General features: G+C 45.7%; 1 protein-coding gene across 1 annotated transcript in view; it reads left to right on the top strand.

The window, feature by feature from the left end:
* ogdha (oxoglutarate dehydrogenase a) overlaps positions 1-7,557 on the top strand; it is an 86,153-nt gene extending 78,596 nt beyond the window's left edge. Inside the window, exons 20-23 of the mRNA XM_084331043.1 lie at positions 3,036-3,108; positions 3,377-3,540; positions 5,070-5,224; positions 5,426-7,557. Of these exons, the coding sequence (XP_084187169.1) occupies positions 3,036-3,108; positions 3,377-3,540; positions 5,070-5,224; positions 5,426-5,546 (513 nt within the window). The 3' untranslated portion in view covers positions 5,547-7,557. The remainder of the gene's footprint in view (positions 1-3,035; positions 3,109-3,376; positions 3,541-5,069; positions 5,225-5,425) is intronic.
* The last annotated feature ends 19,336 nt before the right edge of the window (positions 7,558-26,893 follow it).

Genomic DNA, 26,893 nt, shown 5'->3' with positions numbered 1-26,893 from the left:
TCCCCTTGCACCGCTTGTTGTAAATGTTCTGGAGGGTGGGAAGCCCCCCTCCAATTGTGCGTTCGGCTGAACGTGTCACTCTTTGTAGTCTGCTACGGTCTTGTGCAGTGCTATTCCCAAACCAGGAGGTGATGTTGCCGGTCAGGATGCTCTCTATTGTACATGAGTAGAAGTTCCTAAGGATCTTCTGACTGACTTGGAACTTCCTTAGGCGCCTGAGGAAGTAGAGGCGTTGTCGTGCCTTCTTCACAACACTGTCAATGTGTGTGGTCCATGTCAAGTCCTCGGATATGTGGGCTCCGAGGTACTTGAAACTGTTCACTCTCTCAACCGGTGCCCCGTCGATGCTGAGGGGGCTGTAGTCCTTGACCCCCGACCTCCTGAAGTCCACAATCATCTCTTTTGTTTTGCTGACGTTCAGGGAGAGGCAGTTCTCCTGACACCACTGTGACAGGTTCTCTACCTCTTCCAGGTAGGCCCTTTCGTCGTTGGCAGAGATCAGGCCCACCACTACTGTGTCATCAAATGTCGTCAAATTTGATGATGGTGTTGTTGTTCCGCTGTGCTACGCAGTCATGTGTGTACAGGGAGTAGAGGAGGGGGCTCAGAACACAGCCCTGGGGGGCCCCTATGTTGAGCGTGATGGATGAGGAGGTGCAGTTGCCGGCTCTTACCACCTGGGGTCTGCCCGTCAGGAAGTCCAAGACCCACTGGCAGAGGTCATAGTTCAAGCCCAGGTCCCTGAGCTTGGCTATGAGTTTGGAGGGGACTATGGTATTGAATGCTGAGCTGTAGTCGATGAACAGCATTCTCACATAGTTCCCCTGCCTCTTGTCCAGGTGTGATGCTGCTGTGTGCAGCACATGGGCTATGGCGTCCTCCGTGGACCTGTTGGGGCGATATGCAAATTGCAGAGGGTCCAGGTTGATGGGGAGGGAGGAACAGATGTAGCCCTTCACTAGCTTCTCAAAGCACTTCATGGCTATGGAGGTGAGGGCTACAGGGCGGTAGTCGTTGAGGCAAGCGGGCGTAGATTTTTTGGGTACAGGGATGATGGTGGACTTCTTCAGACAGGTGGGGATGACAGCCTGTTCCAAGGACAGGTTGAAGATGTCAGTGAATACCGGGGCCAGTTGGTCGGCACAGACTTTTAGGACGCGGCCGGGGATGCCGTCCGGTCCTGCTGCCTTCCTGATATTCACTTTTTTAAAGATCCGTCTCACCTCATGCTCTGTTACCCTGAACACTGAGTCTCCATCAGCAGACCCCCCCCCCATTGCCGTGGTTTGTAGGCTGGTGTTGTTATTCACAGCCTCAAACCTCGCATAGAAGAAGTCTGGTTTTCATCGTTGTTTCTTTTATTCGATATTTCCATTCATAAAGACATGCCGGCAGCCTGTGTTATCACTGGGGATGGGTCTGAGATCTCAAAAGTCCAATACCGCCGCCTAACACCTTGCGGCCGCTATTGCACTCCATTTGAAACAATGTTTTCATTTTGGAAATGACACCAGACCACCCTGAAACTACACTCATATTCACGACGGTATAAAACGGAAATGTATGGATGGAAAAATGATCTGTTTTTTGCATCTTGACTGGAAGAAACTCAATGACAATCGACTATATTATTAGATCCATAGCTATAATATATAATATAGCTTTAGGCCTGCAAACACAGCCACGTATCCCCATGTTAAAAGGCGCTGGCCTTTCAACAGTAACAGTAAACAGCGCCATCTGGCGCTGAAAGTGTTAATATGCGTCTTTGTTTACGGTTTGATTATCACTGATACAAAGTAAAATAGTGCAGTGCAATAAAATTGTTAGTAAAATAGAATAAAATAATGCAATAGTGCATTGCAATAAAATAGTTATCATCGTATTTTTTCGGGAGGCCGGTAATTACAGTAGTCGAGTCGGCTTGAGATAAAGGCATGGATCTGGTTTTCAGCGTCCTTTTGATTTATAAATGGCCGTACTTTAGCTATGTTTCTAAGGTGGAAGAATTATGTTTTTGTCAACTTGTTGATTGTGATTTAAAGCTTAGGTATGAGTCTACCATAACACCAAGACTTAACTCACTCAAATACAGTTAGCAACTGGATAGACTACAGATGGAAATTAGCTTCTGCTAAATCTGGTGCAAACATATTTTCATGTAACAATGATTAATTGTCAAAAAAAAACGTATATTTTTATATTTTTGTAAATAGATTCGGGGCTTTTCAGAAAACATTCGGGGCTTGAGCCCAAGTAGCCACCCCCTAGCCCGCCCCTGTATTGAATGTGTAACTATATAACGTTAATGCCACAAAACGAATGCCTTTGTTAATCATAAGTAGTAACTTTGATGCAGTAGTGTATGTGTGTGGGGGCCTGGGGGGGCGGCGTTGTTCAAAAGTTTGAACGTGTGGACCATTTGACGCGACACAATCCTCTTGGGCAAAACATCACGATATCCACGATACGTTAAAAAAGTGTATCGTTAATGAACTGTACCCAATATTTATATAATATCATCATATCGCCCAGCCCTTTCAACCATACATTTCCATTTATAAAAAAAAAATATATATATATATATATATATATTTTTTTTACCTCTTATAATAGTGGGGGTCGCGGCTCTCTGACTGTTATTTCGGGGGTCGCGGCCTTAAAAGTTTGGGAACCCCTGATTTAGACAACAGACGTGTATATATGTCTTCATTTAGACAAGACGTGTATATATGTCTATAAATATATATCTCCATTTAGACAACAGACATGTGTATATAATGTCTTCATTTAGACAACAGACTTGTGTATATGCCTCTTCATTTAGACAACAGACTTGTGCAATTATGTCTTCATTTAGACAACAGACTTGTGTATATATGTCTTCATTTAGACAACAGACTTGTGCATATGTCTTCATTTAGACAACAGACTTGTGTATTATGCCTTCATTTAGACAATAGACTTGTGTATATATGTCTTCATTTATAATACAGACTTGTGTATATATCTCTTCATTTATTTTCTCTCTTCAGTTGATTGTCTTCACCCCCAAGTCTCTGCTGCGCCACCCAGAGGCCAGGGCCAGCTTTGACGACATGCTTCCTGGTAAGATGTTCTCTGACACTCTCCTGTCTCCAACCCTGTCTTGACCCAAACCATAAACCTCTGTCTGAACCCAGATACTAAATACAAGGATTTTTTTAGTGCAACTAAAACGAATGAATTTTCAATTGTCAAAAGTCAATGCCAATATTTACAGACATAAACAGAGCTATGTGGACAGTGGAAAGAGTATGAATCGTATTATTGTAAATAAATATACATGTGTGGTACTACTGTATTTAATAAACATCCCCTCCTCGCTCTCTCTCAGGAACTTCCTTCCAGAGGTTGATCCCAGAGAGAGGTGTGGCTTCTGAGAATCCTGAAGGTGTCAAGAGAATCATCTTCTGCACTGGAAAGGTTTACTTTGAACTGACCAAGGAACGCAAGAACAAAGGCATGGAGGACACTGTGGCTATCGCTCGTATGGAGCAGGTACATTGTGGCTGGGCCTGTAGTGATTTAGTCACAGTTGTAATGCAATGCACTTTACAAACCTCAAAAGTAGGTATCTACGGTTGCTTTCACACCTGAGTTCTTTGGTCCACTTTATTCGAACCCTAGTTAATTTCTTCGGATAGTCCGGTTGGTTTTGGGTGCTGTGAAAGCTCATTCCAACTCTGGTGTGGACCAAACAAGCCAACTCTGGTCCGCCTGGTCTTTTGAGGTGTGAAAGAAAACCGGACCAAAGGCAGGAAAATATCAGAAAAATCTTACATGTAATGAAGCTGATTAGGCAGTTTTTGTATATTGACATTTCCTGTATATTTCCAAATGTATGATTTTTCATCATAACATGATTTTCACACCTAGTAAATTCGAAATAGCCAAATAATGTTGTGATAATAAACAAATTCCTTGCATGCATGATTCAGGTGATAATTAATCACTGACGGTGAATTGGAAAACGTATAGTATTTCATAACATTTGTGCAACAAGCCAAGGTGGAGATCACATGCTTTTCTTTCATCCACATATATAATCTGCTGGAACAGTCTAAAGTCTAAACAAACATTTGAGTATTGGGCCAGTACCGAACCTGAACATTTGACTGCCTGGTTTTAACACATTGAGTGCCAGCAGGGGGCGCACGATTTAGGTCTAGATTGCCAGCGCTCTATTCAATGAGAGGGCAAGCACATTTGCGAACGCATAAACTATATCTTAAATTATGGCTATGTGTCTAATACACCCGTCGCTTATCAATGACTTGTTTGCAGTCAACATTGTCGAAACGGATTGTTTTTTTTCATCTGTACATTTCCGTTTTATAGCCTTTCGTTTTTGGACATTTCCAGAAAAAAAAGATTTTGTGATAATCGCCCTTTAGTGGAATACACAAAACTCGTAATTTTTCGGCCTATTTATGAATCATTTTCAAATAAACGCTAGATTATCGATAGTATATGTGTACTTATGCACGCTGGAGAAGCGCGCTGAAAAATCCATTATCTATTTCCTGATCAACACACACACACACGCACACAGCCACACGTAGGGGACACGTTGATATATATGTGAAAACAACTCTGATTACCCCAATACTGATCAAATAGATTCCTTACCTCAGATCAGATGTTCTCCAAAAAGATTATTCTAATGCCTGATCGCCATTCCAAATATCGATCGCGTTTATTGATCCAACGCTGGGTGCTCGAAACACATATTCCACGCTGTTCTGAGGGACCACAATGAATCCGATCGGCTCGGGTTACATGCCTGAAAAGTTAAATGTGGATTCCGGACTTTCTTTTCCCCATGCAATTTCATTCAATCCAATCCAATCCAATGGGTGCATTACCATCCGGGAGACGATAGGGGGCGATATTTTCCCTGTTCGAGCTCAGAGAGAATCCCAATGATAACGTGAAGCTAGATTGATGAAAAATGTAAAAAAAAAAGCATTAACTTTTGCGATGAATGAATCAGCTTCCTCTTCCTCTCCGTCTCTCTCTCCTTCCAGCTTTCTCCATACCCCCACGACCTGGTGAAGGCGGAGTTTGAAAAGTATGCTAACGCCGACCTGGTTTGGTGCCAGGAAGAACACAAGAACCAGGGTTACTATGACTATGTCAAACCCCGCATGAGGACCACCATCGAACGGGCCAAGCCTGTCTGGTAAGGAGCGGGGGGGGGGGGGGGCTATACTGGTAAAGTTGATGATTATTAGGCTACATTATTTTATTATTATTATAAAGACAAGTCATTATTATTCCAAGCTTCCCTCTTCTAGTCGTGGGCTCCTGTCTGACTGTGTGTTTATTGCTCTCTCTCTCTCTCTCTCTCTCTCTCTCTCTCTCTCTCTCTCTCTCTCTCCAGGTATGCTGGTAGGGACCCTGCTGCTGCGCCCGCTACAGGAAATAAGAACACCCATCTGGTGGAGCTCAAACGTTTCCTGGACATGGCCTTTGACCTGGAAGCTTACAAAAACAAAACCTAAATCTCCTGGTCGTTTCACCTCTTGACCTTTAACTTCCTCCCACCAAACCCTGACGCATCACACTTCAGAGACCGTTTCAGTTTCAACTCAAAGCTCATACTACATACTGACTGACACCAGTCATGTCAACAGGAATTAAGAAAAACCAACCTAATTTTCTCACAGACAACTGTTTATTTTTGACGTGTACAGTAGGATTAACAGGTTTCATGGGTTCCATGTAAAGAACCATATAAATGTTTAGTTCAAGAAAAAACGGCAATATCGGAATTTCATGGTTACTATAACAAATCTCTAAGAGATTTTTTTCTTTTTCTTTTTTGTATAACCGTGTCTACATTATACCCACTAAGTATACCGGTACTCAAAATGTTCACTATCTAGTATGCATTATGAGCTTTCAAACACAACCAAGACATAATTCCTGAATCCTCTACTTTTTGACCCTCTTATGCTCCACTCCCTTACTCTTGGCTACTGCTGTCTGACCCCAACTTTGGGGGGGTCAGAATAGGAGACCTAACCCGTCCCACACACATTATATGCACACTCATACACAGACATGGGAGCTTGGCTTGCTTTCGGCCATTTTGCTTCCCCCAAATTATTTTAAACAAAATGCCTGCGAGAACGGACGCTAAATGCCCGTGGGTGGAGAGTCACAAATTGATATGAAGGTAAAGGGTGGTGTTTTGGTGGAGGAGAGCGAGGCAGCATAGCACTATACTACTTAACTACTTATCGTCCACCATCTCCCCATCCAGCCTTCCCTCATTCCCTCCCTCTCTTATGTATGTTGCCCGATAGTAGGACTCTCTTCTTCTGTTCTTTCTCTCATCTATTACACTCTCCTTCCACTCTTTTTACGTTGACCTTTTCCTTTCTCTCCTGTCCTCCCCATCCTCCTCTCCTCTGAATGCTGACATCATCTCACTATGAATTGAAAATGGGGGACCCTGATGTAAACAAGACAAACATCTTTCTCTGGTCTGCATCCCCTTAACAATTGTGTGTATTGAGCCGTACTGTATTGTACCCATTCTGCAATCTGTTAAATAAAGTTTTCATTCATTCATCCCTCTCTCCTCCACTCCTGACATCCCTCCATCTCCAGACAGCTTTATTTTTTCATGTTCTCTTCATAGCTTTGTTTGCTTCTGCCCTCGTCTTCATAGTTTTGTTTTGTTTGTTTTCACCTCGTGCTTTTAAATGGACAACATGTGGCTGGTTATGGTGAAAGTTTTGATATTGTGATGAATACTATACTAAATATACTGTAACCCAAGTGATAACTGGTTGAGTGGGGAAAATGCTATCACAGTGCAAAGGAAAGTGAACGTAACTGATGATCTCTTACATTCAGACTTCAAACCAGCTAAATTATCTACAAGTGCAGTAGTCTTAAGGCTGAATACTAGGTACAATTATTTGCTGTTATTTTTTGCAGTCTAGAACAAAGATGTTGGAGAGACTGTGTGTGTGTGTTGGGGTGTGTTTTGGAATACATTTTCACCACTGCAACAGTTTTTAGCCCGGTGAGATTTTCATGGACGGGTTACAGAATAGAGCTGTTGATATTAACTGGGTTTGCTTTCCCTCCGACTCGCCATGTTGTGTCTCCAAATACATTCAACCAAATGCACTGCTGGTCATGGTTTTAACACTTTTATCTTGTCAGCTCTTCTCATCATCTCCATCTCTCTCCTATTGTCTATTATTCCCCCCTTTCATTTAAGCATTTATCCTGTGCCAAAAAGCTCTTCAACGTTACCTTTATGTAGAGGGTGGATGACTGAATTATGGGAGGAGCCTTTTCTAGACAGTAGTAGGAGGGGACATTTTAAAAAACAAACTTGTTTTTAAAACAACAGAAAAGGAATTCTACTTTTTTGTTTTGTTTTGAGGGCTTCTTTGAGAGAGAAAAAACAAATTTATTTATTTTCATAATAGGGGATTGAAATTCTTTCCATTGTATTATTTTGCTTCATTCAATAAAGACTATCTTCTGAAATTCAGAGAGAAAGTGTGTTTCTTTCCTTGTTTTTTTTTTAAACTCCTGTCTCTCCTTTACGCGTTATTTTTTTCCGTAGCCGCATTTCTGGCAAGACTCTCATTGGCCGACGCCTGTTTCTACACTGGTTAAGCTTAGGCACTCTTTCGAAGTTGTAGAGTTTGTCTTAGAGCGTGACGGCAAGTTCTTTCGACGGTTAAGCTTAGGCACTCTTTCGAAGTTGGTTAAGGTTAGAGTTTGTCTTAGAGCATGGCGATAGAACGCCAGGTAGTTTGCAGGCTGTTCGACGCGGAAATGGGCAAAGACACAGCTCGTCACGCGATTGGGCAAACATGTCAGTGGCCAATCAGAGAGCGTCCTTACATCCATCTCGAAAGTCATGGAAAAAATAGTATACGAACAGATCGAAAAGTACCTCGCGGAAAAAAATCTAATCTACGAATTCCAATCTGGCTTCAGAACATCCCACTCCACTGACACATGCCTTCTCTACTTGAACGACCACATCAAACAAGAGGTGGACGCGGGCAAATACTGCGGCATGGTCATGCTGGACCTACAAAAGGCCTTCGACACTGTCAATCACACCATTCTGATTGACAAGCTAAAAGCAATTGGTTTTGATAGTTTATCAGTGAGCTGGATACAATCCTACCTGGAGGGGAGGGAACAGATGGTGGAAGTAAACGGTACCCTATCCCCCCCCCTCACAGTGAGCTGTGGTGTTCCACAAGGAAGCATACTAGGACCGCTACTATTCCTAATTTATGCAAATGACATGTCGTCAGCTTGTGACTGCAACTTGTTCCTGTTTGCGGACGACTCAGCCCTGCTGGTCTCTGACAAGAACAAGTTACAGGTTGAAAAAGCCCTCAGCTCGGAACTAGGCAAAATCTGCATATGGCTCGCCGACAACAAACTATCATTACACATGGGCAAAACGGAGTCCATTCTCTTCGGTTCAAATAACAAACTAAGCAAGACCGACGGCTTCTCGGTTACAGTGGGTGACAATATTATCACAAGGAAAGATGAAATTACCTACCTGGGTTCCATCCTAGAGGCTAATCTTTCCTGTGACAAAATGGCATCCAATGTAATAAAAAAAGTCAACCAACGAACGCGATTCTTGTACCGGATCTCCTCTCTGGTAAACAAGAATACCCTGAAGACTCTAGCAGGAGCACTCATTCAAGGGTACTACGACTATGCTTGCACCTCATGGTACCAAAGGCACTAAAAAACAAATTACAAACATCTCAAAACAAGCTAGTCAGACTACTACTTGACCTGACTCCTAGAACCCACCTCACCCCTGCCCACTTTGACAACCTAGGATGGCTTAGAGTAGACGACCGAGTACAGCAACTTGCAATGGGCCTGGTCTACAAGATACACTACGCGACCAAGGTACCCATGTACATGTCAAAATACTTCCCAAAGGTCAGTGAATACCACGATCACAACACCAGAGGGAGCTCCACAAATCATGTAAAACCCAGATTCGGCTCAAACAAGGGACTAAACACGTTTCGCAATTATGCCACATCAATGTGGAACGCCCTACCTAAAGCTGTAAAGGAATGTGAATCACTACCCACTTTCAAAAAACACCTACGTGAGACTGCAATTCGAAACTGGCCCCTACAAATGTCCTAACCTAGTTGTACAGTAAATGACCAAGTAAGGCTTTGTCAATATTCCAATGTACAGTGTAAAATGTGTGTGTGTCCCCTACCCAACCCCCCCACCTCCAATGTACAGCCCTCACCAACCCCACCCCACACATCCAACCTCCTCCAATGTACAGTTTCTACGCCAAATGTATATACACTCCTTTTCTGGACACTTTTGTATCACAAACAGTACTGTATTCGCAAATCTGATATGTCATAAATGTATATATGTAGCAGTACTGTCTATCTGTATGTCATGTATGTCATATATGTTATGATGAATTGAAAATGGGGGACCCTGATGTAAACAAGACAAAAGTCTTTCTCTGGTCTGCATCCCCTTAACAATTGTATGTATTGAGCTGTACTGTACTGTACCCATTCTGCAATCTGTTAATAAACTTTTCAATCAATCAATCAATCAATGCCAGAAATGCGGCTACGGAAAAAAAGAACTCCTTTCCTCCCTCACTCCCATGCGTCTCCTACCAGGAAGTAACTAGGAGACTTAACATTTTGTGTTTGAGCATACAATGTTGGTTCATGACCTGGTCCTTGTGCCAACATGTCCTCAAAGATTTGTTATTATCTACTAAGACTATCCAATTTCAAGATATTCATCTTGATTTGGAGAAGGTTCATCTAGTCTTGACTTATTATAAGATGTTCTTATGTAATGTATTATGTTCTTATGGAAGTCGCATCTGAAAGCAACAGATACCAGCATTTGATTAAGGAGGCAATGGAGATATGGAAATCTGCCCCGCGGACAGTAGAGCGGGATGAGGAGGCTCATCAATCATCCTACAGCTGGAGCGCAGTCCTTCGTTCATCATGCATCAAAATGATTTTGCTTTGTTTTACGATGACATAAGAGTTAGCCCCCCCCCCCCCAAGTTTCTCTCCATAGTAGACCACTAGGTGGTGCTCATGGTGCACAGTAGCTGGGGGGGGGGGGGGGCTTGGTCATAAAGCCGTTATGTCATTGGTCTGATTTGCTGTATGTTACGTATCATGTCATTGATCTGATCTGCGGTGTTCTGGGAGGGGAGGGATATGCCACTCTTACTCTCCGCTCCTCTTCTTTTACTTTGCGCTCTCATGCTTTTTATCCAGTGTGTCTACTTCTGTCTTGTCTCAATCTCACTTTCACTCACCTTCGGCTTCTACACCCCCCCCCCATCATCTGTCTCATCTCCCCTCTCCCAGTTTAAAGCTTCAATTAAATTCCGTATGTTTTATTAATTTTATTGGCATGAATATAGCATTAACAATATTGCCAATGCTTCAATTACAGTGGGTGAAGAATAAATAAATGTCTCTCTGAGGCAGGACTGCTATGATGTCCGTCAGATCATGCATCATTTATTTGACAGAAACGGATACTCAATGAAACATTCACAACAACCTGCTATCAGTGTGCTGGAGCCTGGCTGACTGACTGACTAGTTGGCAGACTGACTGACCACCTATATTTCTGACTGGCTGAATGATGATGATGATGTCATGACTGACTACCTGGTGGCCTGTGTGCTGACATTTGTGTCTGATACAGGGCCTGTATGTCTATCTGTCTGCCTGGCATGATTGGCTGGCTGTGTGACTACTGGCTACAACCCGCCCCCCCCCCCCTCTTTTTCTTTCACTACCCCCCCCCCCCCCCCCCCCCCCTCTCTTTTTCTTCTTGCATTACCCCTCCTCCTCCATTGTGTCTTTGTGTGACCTCTGCTCTCAGTGTAAGCTAAAGGAATTGTGGGTAAATTCCAAGTGACCTTGTTAGTCAGCCAGTTGGCAGGGAGGGGGGGGGGGGGGGTAGAGGAAGATGAAGGGGAGATGGAGGCAGAGAGAGAAGAGAAAGAACAGGGCAGAGGAGGTGAAGGTGACTAGAGAAGGAAGAGGGAGAGGAAGTGAGAGATTGAAGGGGAAGGAATGAAACTAGGAGAAGAGGAAGATCTGGGATGTGTGTGAGAGAGATGACTAGAAGACAGGAGAGCTGATGAATGGGAGACGGACGATAAAAGGAGGGGAATGAGAGAAACGGATGAATAGAGAAAGGAGAAGTAGATGGAGTGAGATGATTAAAAGGTGAGAGAGGAGGGGTGAGGAGAGGGAGCGCTGCTGCAGGAGGCTGACTAGTCCTCTCATTCATCACTGTCAGCGGCTCCGCTGCCCGGAGCAGGAAGTGTTTCTACACCTTCTGGAGACAAGCTCCCCAGCTCCTGTAGGGATGAACCCATATCCACTGTAGTGTCCATACATAGTGTTAGTATAGTAGTATTAACCCTTTGACAACTGAACATTCTAACCTTCTTACTGTCTTTTACTATTATGCACTTTGCTACTATGTCTATATACTACGATCTACTATGTGCTTTTCTGCTATACCTATACTACCTACTATGCTACAATGGTGACAGTGGCTCAGGAGGTAGAACGGTCGTCTGGTAATCGGAAGGTTCCCGGTTAGATATAATGTAGTGTGTTGCTACGTGTTCAAATACACCGGTCCGGCAATACGTCATCCACATGACGAATGTGAATCACTACCCACTTTCAAAACCACTCTCAAAGAACACCTACAGGGGACTGCAATTAGAAACTGGCCCCTGTAAATGTCCTAACCCAACCCCCTCCAATGTCAATATTCCAATGTACAGTTTTGCTTGTACAGTTGTACAGTGTTCTGCCCCCCCCACCCCTCCTACCCAACCCCCCCCCCCCCCCCCACCCACCCATCCCCCTCCAATGTACAGCCCCACCCCTCCTACCCAACCCCCCCCCCCCCCCCCACCTCCAATGTACAGCCCCCCACCCCCCCAACCCCACCAAATTACGTCAAATGTATATACTCTCTTTTCTGGACTCTTTTTGTATCACAAACAGTACTGTATTTGCAAATCTGGTATGTCATAAATGTATAGATGTAGCAGTACTGTCTATCTGTATGTCATGTATGTCATATATGTCCTGATTAATTGAAAATGGGGGACCCTGATGTAAACATCCCCTTAACAATTGTGTGTATTGAGCTGTATTGTACCCATTCTGCAATCTGTTAATAAAGTTTTCAATCAATCAATCAATCACACTGAATTGTGATAGACACGCCCCTGTTTCAGTCACCACGCCTCTTTTGGGGGGAAACGATTTGTAAACAGGGATTAGATTTGTTGATTGATTGAAAACTTTATTGACAGATTGCAGAATGGGTACAGTACAGTACAGCTCAATACACACAATTGTTAAGGGGATGCAGACCAGAGAAAGGCTTTCGTCTTGATTACATCAGGGTCCCCCATTTTCAATTCATCATAACATAATATGTTATGACATACACGACATACAGATAGACAGTACTGCTACATCTATATTTAGATGGTGTTTTGCTAGTAAAGTAAAACTTTAGGACAAAACACACGACTATACGCCACCACGCCGAAGACCAATGCTGGATGCAATCCTACCTGGAGGGGGAGAGAACATTCAAGTTTCAAGTTTCTTTAATAGTTGTCATACAGAAGTACAGAATACTTTTATACAAAATGCTTCTTACTGTTACGCTCCAGAGACTGTGCAAGACAAGATAAGTATGAAATAAAATAACATAGTATAGCATGTAAATTAGAAGTAAAAAAATGAGGTCACAGTGTTCAGTATAGACATATGTACAATGTTCGATGCAGAGTAGACGTAACTGAGTTACCATATAATATACAATACTGTGTAGTGTACTAATATACAATACTATATAGTGCAAGGCAGAAATAGGATGAGGTGCAATTTAGGTACAATTTACAGTAGGTGTACGAGTCGTAGTGCAAATCCTTTATCAATAAATATAAAGTGTGTTTGTGTGATCTAAAGTGTGGAGAGTGGGTGCTGCAGTGTGTTGTTTGTTTAAGTGAGTGTGTGCGTGTGGGTGTGTGTGCTGTGTGCATTTGATGGTTGTTGCATAGTGTTTATTGTTCGTTTAGCAGCCTGATGGCCTGGGGATAGAAGCTTCTTCTGAGTCTTTCTGTGCTCGCCTTAAGACTCCGGTATCGCTTGCCTGACCGCAGCAGTTCAAAGAGGCAGTTGTTCGGGTGGCTCGAGTCCTTAATAATTCTCTTAGCCTTCCCCTTGCACCGCTTGTTGTAAATGTTCTGGAGGGTGGGAAGCCCCCCTCCAATTGTGCGTTCGGCTGAACGTGTCACTCTTTGTAGTCTGCTACGGTCTTGTGCAGTGCTATTCCCAAACCAGGAGGTGATGTTGCCAGTCAGGATGCTCTCTATTGTACATGAGTAGAAGTTCCTAAGGATCTTCTGACTGACTTGGAACTTCCTTAGGCGCCTGAGGAAGTAGAGGCGTTGTCGTGCCTTCTTCACAACACTGTCAATGTGTGTGGTCCATGTCAAATCCTCGGATATGTGGGCTCCGAGGTACTTGAAACTGTTCACTCTCTCAACCGGTGCCCCGTCGATGCTGAGGGGGCTGTAGTCCTTGACCCCCGACCTCCTGAAGTGGAGGTAAACGGTACTCTATCCCCCCCACTCACAGTGAGCTGTGGTGTTCCACAAGGAAGCATACTAGGACCGCTACTGTTCCTAATTTATGCAAATGACATGTCGTCAGCTTGTGACTGCAACTTGTTCTTGTTCACGGACGACAGCCCTGCTGGTCTCTGACAAGAACAGGTTGAAAAAACCCTCAGCTCGGAACTAGGCAGAATCTGCATATGGCTTGCTGATAACAAACTATCATTACACATGGGCAAAACAGAGTCCATTCTCTTCGGTTCAAATAACAAACTCAGCAAGACCGACGGCTTCTCAGTTACAGTGGGTGACAATATTGTCACAAGGAAAGATGAAATTACCTACCTGGGTTCCATCCTAGAGGCTAATCTTTCCTGTGACAAAATGGCATCCAATGTAATAAAAAAAAGTCAACCAATGAACTTGATTCTTGTACCGGATCTCCTCTCTGGTAAACAAGAATACCCTGAAGACGCTGGCAGGAGCACTCATTCAAGGGTACTACGACTATGCTTGCACCTCATGGTACCAAAGCACCTCAAAGGCGCTAAAAACAAAATTACAAACATCTCAAAACAAACTGGTCAGACTACTGCTTGACCTTACTCCTAGAACCCACCTCACCCCTGCCCACTTTGACAACCTAGGATGGCTTAGAGTAGACGACAGAGTACAGCAACTTGCAATGGGCCTGCATACAAGATACACTACACGACCAAGGTATCCATGTACTGTATAGAAGTAGCAGTACTGTCTATCTGTATATGTCATGTATGTCATATATGTTATGATGAATTGAAAATGGGGGACCCTGATGTAAACAAGACGAAAGTCTTTCTCTGGTCTGCATCCCCTTAACAATTATTGAGCTGTACTGTACTGTACTGTACTGTACCCATTCTACAATCTGTTAATAAAGTTTTCAATCAATCAATCAAGAAGCGAAAAGAAACACATGTTTAGATGGGGGGATGGCGCCATCCTCAGGAAGAAAAAAAACATGCACACACTTTGGAGACAAGAATATAATATTAGAATAGTAAGCTTACTTTTACGTGAATGTCAATTTAAATTATAATTAGGGAAGGGAGGGGGTTGAAATGTGTTTTTGTCCTGTGTTACTGTCTGTGAATGAATGAATTAATTAAAATTGTATTTAACAGATTGCAGAATGGGTACAAAGAATACAGTACGGCTCAATACACACAATTGTTAAGGGGATGCAGACCAGAGAAAGACGTTTGTCTTATTTACATCAGGGTCCCCCATTTTCAATTCATAGTGACATGTATGACATGCACAACATATATGACATCATGACATTTATGGCATAGGGACATACATGACATACAGGTATATAGTACTGTTACATTTGTGACATATATGATATGCAAATATACAGTACTGTTACCCATAGATCCTGACAGAGAGTGTATATGATGGGGAGGGGACTGTACATTAGGAGGGGGTGGGTGGGTGGGTGGGAGAGAAATATACATACGGTGGGGAGAGAATATATACATTACATACGGTGGGGAGGGGACTGTCTATTAGGTGGGGGTGGGGCTGTATGTATGTATGTATGTATGTATGTATGTATGTATGTATGTATGTATGTATGTATGTATGTATGTATGTATGTATGTATGTATGTATGTATGTATGTATGTATAAAAGAAAAAAAATACAATCGAAATATTGACTGACGTTTCTTAGGCTACTCTTTCGAAGTTGGTTAAAGTTAGAGTATGGAATCAGGGCTGGTGTTCTATCGCCCTGCTCTAAGACAAACTCTAACCTTAACCAACTTCGAAAGAGTGCCTAAGCTTAACCGGTGAAAGAAAGAGGCGTCACACGATTGGCGCTACCAGAAACGTCAGTGGCCAATCAGAGCGCAGAACGCGAACGCGGAACTGGAAATCCGTTGGTAAAAGTATTCAGGCGTCGGGGCTGGGATGTGGAGATGCAAGTTTTGACTTTTTATTGCTGTTTTTACCTCAAACGGCAAAAACCTCAAACTCTTATGAAGAGGAGAAAAAATACTCAAGATTAGCCACTTGATGAAATATTTTTGTTGACAAAATATTTTAGTTGATGAAATATGTTTTCATTTCAGTGTCACAGTATGACATCGATCTCCAAAATAAGAAAAAAAATAAAAATAAAATATGGGGCCTCTAGTGACGAGGGGCCTCCAAAAATGTTTACAATAAAAGTTAAAAAAAATATATATATATATTTGGGGCCTCTAGTGTCGAGGGGCCTCCAAAAGGCCTCTAGTGACGAGGGGCCTCCAAAAGGCCTCGAGTGACGAGCGGCCTCCAAAAGGCCTCTAGTGACGAGGGCCTCCAAAAGGCCTCGAGTGACGAGGGGCCTCAAACATTTTTTAAAATAAAAGTTAAAAAAATAATAATACTAATTTGGGGCCTCTTGTGACGAGGGGCCTCCAAAAGGCCTCTAGTGACGAGGGGCCTTCAAAAAAATTACAAATTAAAGTTAAAAAAAAATACTTAAAAAAACTTTTTTTTAAATACTTTTATTTTTTATTTTTTTTAGGCCCCTCATCACTAGAGGCCCACGGGCCACGGCCCGGACGGCCCGGTCGTTAATCCGGCCTGTATTGTATAATGGGGATTATGTATATATCTCGTAACCTACATTTATTGATTCAAATACAGGAATATATATTCCTGTGATTTATTGAGATATTTACTGTTAATGTTTGTCTTGTCAAAAAAATAATAAAAGAAACGCATGCACTGTAAACGTCAAATCACGTTCCATTTGTTCTGCAAAATGGTGAATAAAGTAATCTGAATCTGAATCTGAATCACCAACATCATTAGCCCGCTGGTGGTCAAGCCTTGGTATCCCATCCTCGTCGCCATTCTGTTGTGGAATATTAAAATGAGCCAAGACAGTAAGCTGTAGGAATTCAGACGAGTCAATTTGTATATAAAAATATATATAACATAGTTTATTAATCTGTTTCCACAGAGCTCAGTTTACAATCAGACATGCTAACGTCTGACCAGAAAGTGAGAAAGAGCTCTTGGTCAGACATACATTAAATACATAATTGAAATGATGTACATGAGATACCAGATATGATAAAGATGAGAAGAATCATAACAAAGAATGGGGCTATGTTATGACTTCACACTAGAACTGGAGAGGAAAAGACCTTGGACCTCTCATATCTCCTGGCCCGTTGGCTGAGTTTAAGAGACACTGTTAAGACTGTCGCCTAGTGTCTAGCTCAGTATACTAGTTGATCATATTAATTAGTCAAGGCTATCAGAGATAGAATATGTATTTTAACACAGATCTATATGACATGATCATATTTCTATTACAGTACATTTAACACCACCCTATGTATTTGACCATATGTGAGTACATTTAACACCACCACTGTGTGTATTTTGTTTAAAATGTACTTGTATAGAGTCAATTTGTTTCCTTCATTGCTGCCTGATACCACCTGAACAACGCCCTCAGGCAGCCAGGTGAGGATTTGCCTGTCTTTGCCACTAAATCAAACATGCCCAATTTTTATTCTGTGTCAACTTAGTTGTTGCTCCATGTACCTATGAAATTACAGACTCAGAGGGACTTTGGTCATTTTCCACGATGCAGTTTGGATTTAGTTTAATCGTTTTTTCAGATAGTGTCAGCTTGACTTTTTAGGCAAGAGTAGAATAAATGCCAGTGGACTGGTCAAATATCGACACCGGAGGTCAGAGTTTTAGCATCAGACCATGGTGTATGTCAGACAAAGATGGTGAGCGAAAGAATATCTGATTGAGGGTTTCTAGGTGGGGGTGCAAGCTAGGTCTATTCAAACTACACAATATTATAATGAGTCTCCTCCGTTTAATTGTGCTAAAATATTCATGACAGGAGGGCAGGTTTACAGGTTGAGGTGTGTGCACACACACACACACACACACACACACACACAAACACACGTACACGATCACATAGTCATGCATACACAGACACATAAACACACACACAGATACACTATTTGTTGTGAAGGATCAGATTAAACCGAATATATATATTTATTTATGGATATATATTTAATAGTATTTGTATATCGTTTGATATCCCCTGTATATTCCTTGTACAATATGCACTGAATATCCCTTTAGTCTACTGAACAGCCCATAATAGTTTCATTCTACCATTGGACGAGAACCTGGCGCCAGCAGCCATGCCCCTTGGTTCAAGTTCAATCGTGCCGACCAACATGTCGTGGCAAGCCCGGTTCCGCGTAGGAATACGTCTGGCGAAATACGAATGGTACTATTTGTTCACAGCGCATATATATATGGCGCAAGTAAAGTAGAACTTTCTCTTTAGTCCATTAGTTCTTTACCCTCCAACCGAGTAACAGACGCGAAGCCTCACCCACGACGCACGTGTGGTGCAGTAAGGCCTACTTGGCCTCAGAATAGGCATTGAGACATCGTGTGGATTAATAGTTGAATTGTCATAGTTTGGCACTATACCGTCGAGTTGGACGTATTTCTATTAAGCTAATAATAGTCTATTATGTATGGTGCATCGTTCGGTTAGAGTTATAAAGTGAGCAGTACCCCCATCGTTCCTGACGTTATCTGGAGTCTTAACCAGGCTGGGCAGACCACGTGTGGTGCTTGCATCCGAGGAGCTCCGGGCCAGGACGAGTGGACCTGTACATTGGATTACTTTACCCGGACGACGGCGAGCCTTCCACGGCTTGGATTATCTACATGCTTTGGGTGCTTTGATTATTCCATGGATAACGGCCAACACTGCTGAGTGTTGGAACTACCCCCCGGAGAGGAGTCCAGGTGAGACGGCGCTCTACCCCGAGTGAGGTCGCCTCACGTCTCTTCATCTGTGGACCGGCAGCTACCGTCCACCAGAGGGTCCAGCTGTATTCATCTGCGGACCGAGGTTCTGTGGGCATCGTGTTCAGGACTCTGAATTCTCCCAAGAAATCGTCGGCCAGATGGGATACCGCCAGCGGCTCTTCTAACCCCCCCCCTACTGTCTTACAACCAGCGGGACCCCCCCCCCCTTAGTGTATCCAGCTATAATCATTTAAGTACCATCGCTATAGTTCCCTAACGAACCAGGTTGTATACTTACTCCCTGCGTAACCAGAGATTGGACATTCAATGTTGATTTACCTACGAATACTCATTTGCCATACAAGTGCATTTCAAATCATAAATGTCATTAAGTGAACGTTGTATATACCCTTTGCTATATAAAATATTCGATTTATACATTTGTGTGGACTTCGTTTCATCAGGTGGGAAAGTGTTCATCATATCTATATCATGTACTGGATGGCCAGAAGTTAAAGTACAAGCGGTAGTGGTTTAATAATACCATACTTATCAATACAGTCAGGGAATTGTACCCCTCAGTTACAATTGGTCCTTCGAGCCGGAGGGTAACTAGTGTAATATTATTATAGTGTTATTAATATTGAAATGGCCTATGATGAACACTCCACGAAACGGTCCTCCTAACGTAGAACGCCCGCAGCGCAGACGACAGCCACCTCAGTACTTAGAGGATTACGCTGTCAGTCAACTACCTAGCCTTCTACAAACGGTAAACGCGGTAAAAGTAGAAAGTAAAATTATGTCTGACCTTAACGACCAGGTTTCCCCGACCACAGAGGCCCTAGTGGGTTCTAATGTAACTGACCAAGCTCACGGTGGGGACCAGGAGGGAGCTGACATGCCTTTACCCCCCGCCAATACCGAAGAAGTAGTCCCCGACCAGCCCCGGGAGGAAGACAACCCTACAGAGAGAGAACTCTGCACGGAAGAAGAGGAGGAGAGCGCCGAGGAAATAGAGCTCCAGGGCTCACCCAGGAGCGGCTCACCTCTACAACCGTCTTCCCCCAGCGAAGCGGAGAGGATGCTACAACAGGCGTTCCTCGTCAGCCTGACAGCCTCTACCGAACGCGATCGACTTCAGGGTGAACGCGATCGACTTCAGGGCGAACGCGATCGACTCCAAGCACAGCAACGGAGCGAAGAAGAGCGCATACGCCTGGAGATGAGACGCCTTCAGACGGAAGAGAATATGGCAAGAGACCGGGCCGACGGCCAGCGCGCCGCTGCCGGTGCCCAAAGAGAAGCAGATCTCACCAAGCGCGAAGTCGAGCGCGACAAGTTACAAGCGCAGCTAATGGAGCAGCTGATCCTCAAGGCAACACCCTCTCCCTCCGCCAGGGGTTCAAGGAACTCGTCGAGACAACAGTCAAGGGCAGCGTCTCCTAACCGAGCAAGCGACCCTGAACTTGACCAACAGACCAAGCCTATACCCCCCGCAGACCCCCTTCCCAGACCGGTCCAAGCGAGACCCAGCTACAAGGAAGGAGCGGCATACACTGCGGAGAAGCTAAATAAACGACTACAGGATCTAGAGGACCTGATAGAAGAAGAAGAGGGAGAGGAGGAGAACCAAGCCCGACGACAGCACAGTACTCCACCGGACCAGGAGGTCCAGTACAGCCCAGGCTATACCCCCGCGGCGCTGCGCTACAGACCCCCGACTCTATTCACGGGTGAGCACGACGCACGACCAGCCCCGAGGAATAGCACCTGGACCAGCGGGCCATGGTACCCTGTCGGTACCAGCCCACAGAGAGGCGCAAGAGGAGACTCGCCTAGGAGGTCTCTCCCCCAACGCTCGCCGATGTATCAGCCATCCACGGCGTCATACATTGCCACGCCGTCGTTTCCAGACTTCACCTATGAGAATTGAGCACAGTACACGGAGCTCCGGATGTGCTTAGAGACAATGATGGTGGATGTCGCTGATGAACGCCACAAGTATGCAATATTACTGAAGCACCTGAAAGTACCGCGAGCGCACAATATAGCGCTAGCCTATGCCACCTCTACGACCCCATACACCGCGGCCCTAGCAGCGCTGGACCAGAGATATGGACGTATATGGGATTACGTAATCCAAGAGATAAGGCATATTGATCGCCTACCCCCAGCAACAGACAATCGCTCATTAGACGACCTGTCAATCAAAGTGCAGTCCCTGGTAGGGATGCTGGGAGCGCAGCGGGAAAAGGGCATGCATGAGCTATACGCCAACTCTAACGTCGAGAGGATTTTGGAGAAGCTGCCACCCGCAAGACAAGAGCGTTTTAGGCGGCAGAGAGACCACCGGGATCCTAACGGCCCCGAACCATCCCTCCTTGATCTAGCCGACTTCCTGGCGAGAGAAGTCAGCAGCTTACGACTGGATACGTTCGGGCGGAGCACGCCAAGCTCCAGAGAGGGACCCAGGAGAATAAACGATGGAAGAAGATCGGTGACTGTCATGCACCAATCAGAGTCAGTACCGAGCAGTAAGAGCCACAGTACCCCCTCGAGAAAAGAGAAGTGGAAGATGGTGTGCCCCTACTGTGAGAAAGAACACTGGCTGTCACAATGTGACCTGTTCACAAAGATGAATGCAGAAGAAGTGAGTCAATGGATAAAGTCCAACAGGCGCTGTTACCGATGTGCGCGCAGTCACATGGCAGCCGAATGCCGCCTAAAGAAAAGGTGCAGTCGGTGTGACGGAGCCCATCTAGATATACTACACGACAGTAACAGAAGACGGCCTTCACCTGCACCATCGAGCGGCACCAAGGCAAGTGTCATGTACATTGACCCCGCCAGCAGCAGCGGCGCCCAAGTGCTCTTAAAGGTAGTCCGTGTGACATTGAGCTACCAAGATAAAGTCATGGACACTTACGCCGTCCTTGATGACGGGTCAGAGAAGACCCTTCTGCTCGCGTCCGCTGCGGCCCAGCTGGGACTGCGGGGGAGCGAGAACCAAATGACGATTCGGACAATAAGAAGAGATTTAAAGACGATAAAGGGCGAGAATGTCTCCTTCACTATCGCAGCAAGCGGGCAGCCAGAGCGACGGTATAGGATTACAAATGCTTTCACCAGCCAAGAAATAGGACTATCGCAGTACACCTACCCCATCGCCAAGCTGATCGATAAATATGTGCACCTGCGTCAACTACCTATCCCGCTCATAGACGGCGCCACCCCGACCCTGCTGATAGGCTCCGACCATGCAGAACTCATAGTCCCGATTGACCGGGTCCATACAGGACCCCGAGGCTGTCCTGCAGCAGTCGAGACCCGCCTAGGGTGGACACTAGAAGGCCCCCTCGCTAAATCTCTCAACCGAACAGCAGCCACTAGCTGCCTCCACTCCAGAACGACAGAAGAAGACACCACTCTCCTGCAGCATGTCGAGAGGCTATGGACACTAGAGACAATGCCCTTTAAGAACGAAAAGAAAGATATTCGTTCTAAAGAAGACATTTACGCCATCAACCTACTCGAGCAAGGGACAAAGAGAGTCACAGTCGGCGGAGTGATGAGATACGCAACTCCACTCCTGAGGCGAGAGGGAATGCCCACCTTTCACGCAAAGAAAGACGCCACGGAGCGCTATCTATTGAACACAGAGCGGCGCCTAGCCAAAGACCCCGCTCAAGAGAGTGTGTACCGCGCTGAGATTGAGAAGCTAATCACAGCGGGACACGTGACAAAGATTGACATTAAAGAGGCCGATCAGACGACCGAATCATGGTACGTGCCGCATCACAAGGTCCACCACAACGGCAATGATCGCATTGTGTTTAACTGCAGCTACCAGATCGGATCCCAAAATCTGAATAAAGAGCTCTTGCCCGGCCCCACACTCGGCCCCTCCCTACTGGGCGTGCTACTGCGCTTCCGCCAGGACAAGGTGGCTATCAGCGGGGATATCAAAGGGATGTTCCTGCAGGTGAGACTAGTGGAGGAGGACAAGCCCCTGCTGCGGTTCCTATGGAGAGAGAGGATCGGAGATGAGAACCCAGCCATCTACCAGTGGGAAGTACTCCCCTTCGGAACCACATGCAGCCCGTGCTGTGCTACATTTGCACTACAGAAACACGTCGCAGAGGACCCAGCAGCAGATGAAGAGGTCCGACACAGTGTGAAGAACAGTTTCTACGTGGACAACTGTTTACAAAGCGTTTCGACCCAAGAAGAAGCCGAGGCTCTCCTAATCAAGCTACGCGCCTCCCTGATCAAAGGCGGCTTTGATCTCAGGCAGTGGGCCAGCAGTGACCCGCACGTATTGCGCAGCCTCTCCCCCGCGGACAAGGCTGCCAGCAGCGAGACCTGGATGGCGACCATCCCAGGAGAAGCCCAAGAAATGACACTAGGACTAGTCTGGCGCTTCAAAACAGACTCGCTCCACTATAGACACAAACCCCTGACTCCAGAGCAGGGAAGGTCGACACCGACCACCAGACGGAGTGTGTACAGAACACTCGCCAGACAATATGACCCGTTGGGATGTATTCTACCTTACACCACCAGGGCAAAGATGATTGTACGAGCACTATGGGACAAGGACCAGGGCTGGGACGACCCAATACCCGCACACCTTGCCTCCACATGGAGAGAGTGGGAGACGGAACTCCGCTCACTCCCAGGCGTCAATATACGTCGTAGCTACTTCCCACCCACGGTGAGGCCAGAGACATGCAAGATGGATCTACACGTCTTCAGCGACGCCTCCGAAGTAGCCTATGGATCGGTGGCCTACTTGCGTGCCCAAGAGAAGGGAGGAGAGATACACACCGCTTTCATCCTGGCTCGCTCAAGAATAGCCCCACGAAAGCAACAATCTATCCCGCGTCTAGAGCTCTGCGCAGCCCTAGCAGGAGCGCATCTAGCCACGTTAATCCAACGTGAACTCACCATTCCGGTGCACAGAACAATCCTGTGGTCAGATTCCACGACAGTACTCACATGGATCAAGTCTGATTCATGCAGATACAAAGTCTTCGTGGGAGTCAGAGTCACCGAGATTCAAGAGTTAACAGAAGCAGCGAGCTGGCGGTATGTGGACACCAAACACAACCCAGCTGACGTCATCACCCGGGGAATGTCCCTGGATGACCTCACCCGTCGCAACATCTACAGTGACGGACCAGAATTCCTCAAGCTCCCGGAAGAAGAGTGGCCTACGCCCACCCCACGGGAAGCAAGTAAAGAGGAGGCTGAGAACAAGAAACCTATGTTCTGTGGACTGAGCACAGTCGCCTCCACAGACCCCAACATAGATGACTGCATTACCCTACAGAGTGCGCAGCTAAAGACATTCCTGTGGCACCACCCAGAGATTCAGTCCACCACTGACATTTCAGCAGCTGACTACGAAGAAGCAGAACTTCTTCTACTACAACGAGCCCAGAGAGACTTGTTCCCTGATGAGCTAGACTGTCTACAGGGAGGAAAGCCCGTCCCATCAGACAGCAGACTGCTCCACCTGGCACCCGAGAGTGACGCCCATAATCTCATCAGAGTGGGTGGTCGCCTGCGGAGAGCCCCCGATCTACCGGATGACATTAAGTACCCGATAGTCTTGAACAGCCGACACAAGGTCACAGAGCTGATCATAAAGAAATACGACGAGGATGTACACCACGCAGGAGCAGAGAGAGTCTTCGCGGAGATCAGACGTCGCTATTGGATACTTCAAGGAAGAGAAGCGGTGCAACGCTTCCAGCGAACCTGTCTAGACTGCCGAAAGTGGCGCGCGCAGCCCAGTATACCACGGATGGCTGACCTACCCCCCTGTCGCCTCCGACTCGGCGACAAGCCATTCCACTCCACAGGCATGGACTGTTTTGGCCCGTTGTATATAAAGAGAGGAAGAGGAACCGAGAAGCGGTGGGGTATTGTATTCAAATGCATGACCACCAGAGCGATACATATCGAACTCCTTCCGACCATGAGCACAGACTCATTCCTTATGGCCTTCCGAAGATTCACATCACGGAAAGGAAAACCGTCTACATTGTTGTCTGATCACGGGACAAACTTCAAAGGCGGAGAAAGAGAGCTGAGAGAGAGCTTCCAAGCTATGGGCCCAGAACTTAAGACCCACCTCGCTCCATCCCAGATTGACTTCCAGTTTAATCCCCCGAACGCACCCCACTTCGGTGGAACCTGGGAACGAGAAGTACGTTCTATAAAGACAGCCCTGTACGCCGTGCTTGGGGCCCAGACTGTGGCGGAGGAAGTCCTAATGACAGTCCTCACGGAGATCGAGGGAGTATTGAACTCCAAGCCCCTCGGCTACGTCTCCAGTGATGTAGCAGATGTCGACCCAGTCACCCCCAACACACTCTTAATGGGGCGGCTGGACCCCGCGCTACCCCAGACAATGTACAGGCCTGAAGAAGCGAACGGCCGAAGAATGTGGAGGTACAGTCAAGTACTAGCTGACAAGTTCTGGAGCAGCTTCCTACTCCACTACCTACCGTCTCTACAGACCCGCCAGAAGTGGGTAAAAGAGAGAGACAATTTGACAGAAGGAACAGTCGTCATGATTGTCGACCAGTCACTACCCAGAGCTATGTGGCCGGCTGGCCGCGTAAGCAAAGTGATCACCGGTGCCGATGGCAAGGTCCGAGCAGCTGAAGTGCTCGTCCAAGGGCGAACTTACACACGACCCGTGGCGAGGCTAATAGAACTGCCCCGACTCCCAGACACTATCAATGATGACCATGACCCCATGACTTTGTGAGTTGACTGACCCTTACAGCGGACCTTGAGTGGTAGACAGTGCGGTTAATCTGTCTCTGCTTAGCTAATTAGGTGGGACTAATTAGGGGGCGGCTGTTGTGAAGGATCAGATTAAACCGAATATATATATTTATTTATGGATATATATTTAATAGTATTTGTATATCGTTTGATATCCCCTGTATATTCCTTGTACAATATGCACTGAATATCCCTTTAGTCTACTGAACAGCCCATAATAGTTTCATTCTACCATTGGACGAGAACCTGGCGCCAGCAGCCATGCCCCTTGGTTCAAGTTCAATCGTGCCGACCAACATGTCGTGGCAAGCCCGGTTCCGCGTAGGAATACGTCTGGCGAAATACGAATGGTACTATTTGTTCACAGCGCATATATATATGGCGCAAGTAAAGTAGAACTTTCTCTTTAGTCCATTAGTTCTTTACCCTCCAACCGAGTAACAGAAGCGAAGCCTCACCCACGACGCACGTGTGGTGCAGTAAGGCCTACTTGGCCTCAGAATAGGCATTGAGACATCGTGTGGATTAATAGTTGAATTGTCATAGTTTGGCACTATACCGTCGAGTTGGACGTATTTCTATTAAGCTAATAATAGTCTATTATGTATGGTGCATCGTTCGGTTAGAGTTATAAAGTGAGCAGTACCCCCATCGTTCCTGACGTTATCTGGAGTCTTAACCAAGCTGGGCAGACCACGTGTGGTGCTTGCATCCGAGGAGCTCCGGGCCAGGACAAGTGGACCTGTACATTGGATTACTTTACCCGGACGACGGCGAGCCTTCCACGGCTTGGATTATCTACATGCTTTGGGTGCTTTGATTATTCCATGGATAACGGCCAACACTGCTGAGTGTTGGAACTACCCCCCGGAGAGGAGTCCAGGTGAGACGGCGCTCTACCCCGAGTGAGGTCGCCTCACGTCTCTTCATCTGTGGACCGGCAGCTACCGTCCACCAGAGGGTCCAGCTGTATTCATCTGCGGACCGAGGTTCTGTGGGCATCGTGTTCAGGACTCTGAATTCTCCCAAGAAATCGTCGGCCAGATGGGATACCGCCAGCGGCTCTTCTAACCCCCCCCCTACTGTCTTACAACCAGCAGGACCCCCCCCCCCTTAGTGTATCCAGCTATAATCATTTAAGTACCATCGCTATAGTTCCCTAACGAACCAGGTTGTATACTTACTCCCTGCGTAACCAGAGATTGGACATTCAATGTTGATTTACCTACGAATACTCATTTGCCATACAAGTGCATTTCAAATCATAAATGTCATTAAGTGAACGTTGTATATACCCTTTGCTATATAAAATATTCGATTTATACATTTGTGTGGACTTCGTTTCATCAGGTGGGAAAGTGTTCATCATATCTATATCATGTACTGGATGGCCAGAAGTTAAAGTACAAGCGGTAGTGGTTTAATAATACCATACTTATCAATACAGTCAGGGAATTGTACCCCTCAGTTACACTATTGTTCTCAGGCATGAATACAC

Source organism: Notolepis coatsorum (assembly GCF_963971535.1).
Source record: "Notolepis coatsorum genome assembly, chromosome: 1".
NCBI classification, from domain to species: domain Eukaryota; kingdom Metazoa; phylum Chordata; class Actinopteri; order Aulopiformes; family Paralepididae; genus Notolepis; species Notolepis coatsorum.
This window is presented reverse-complemented; position numbering and strand designations above follow the sequence as displayed.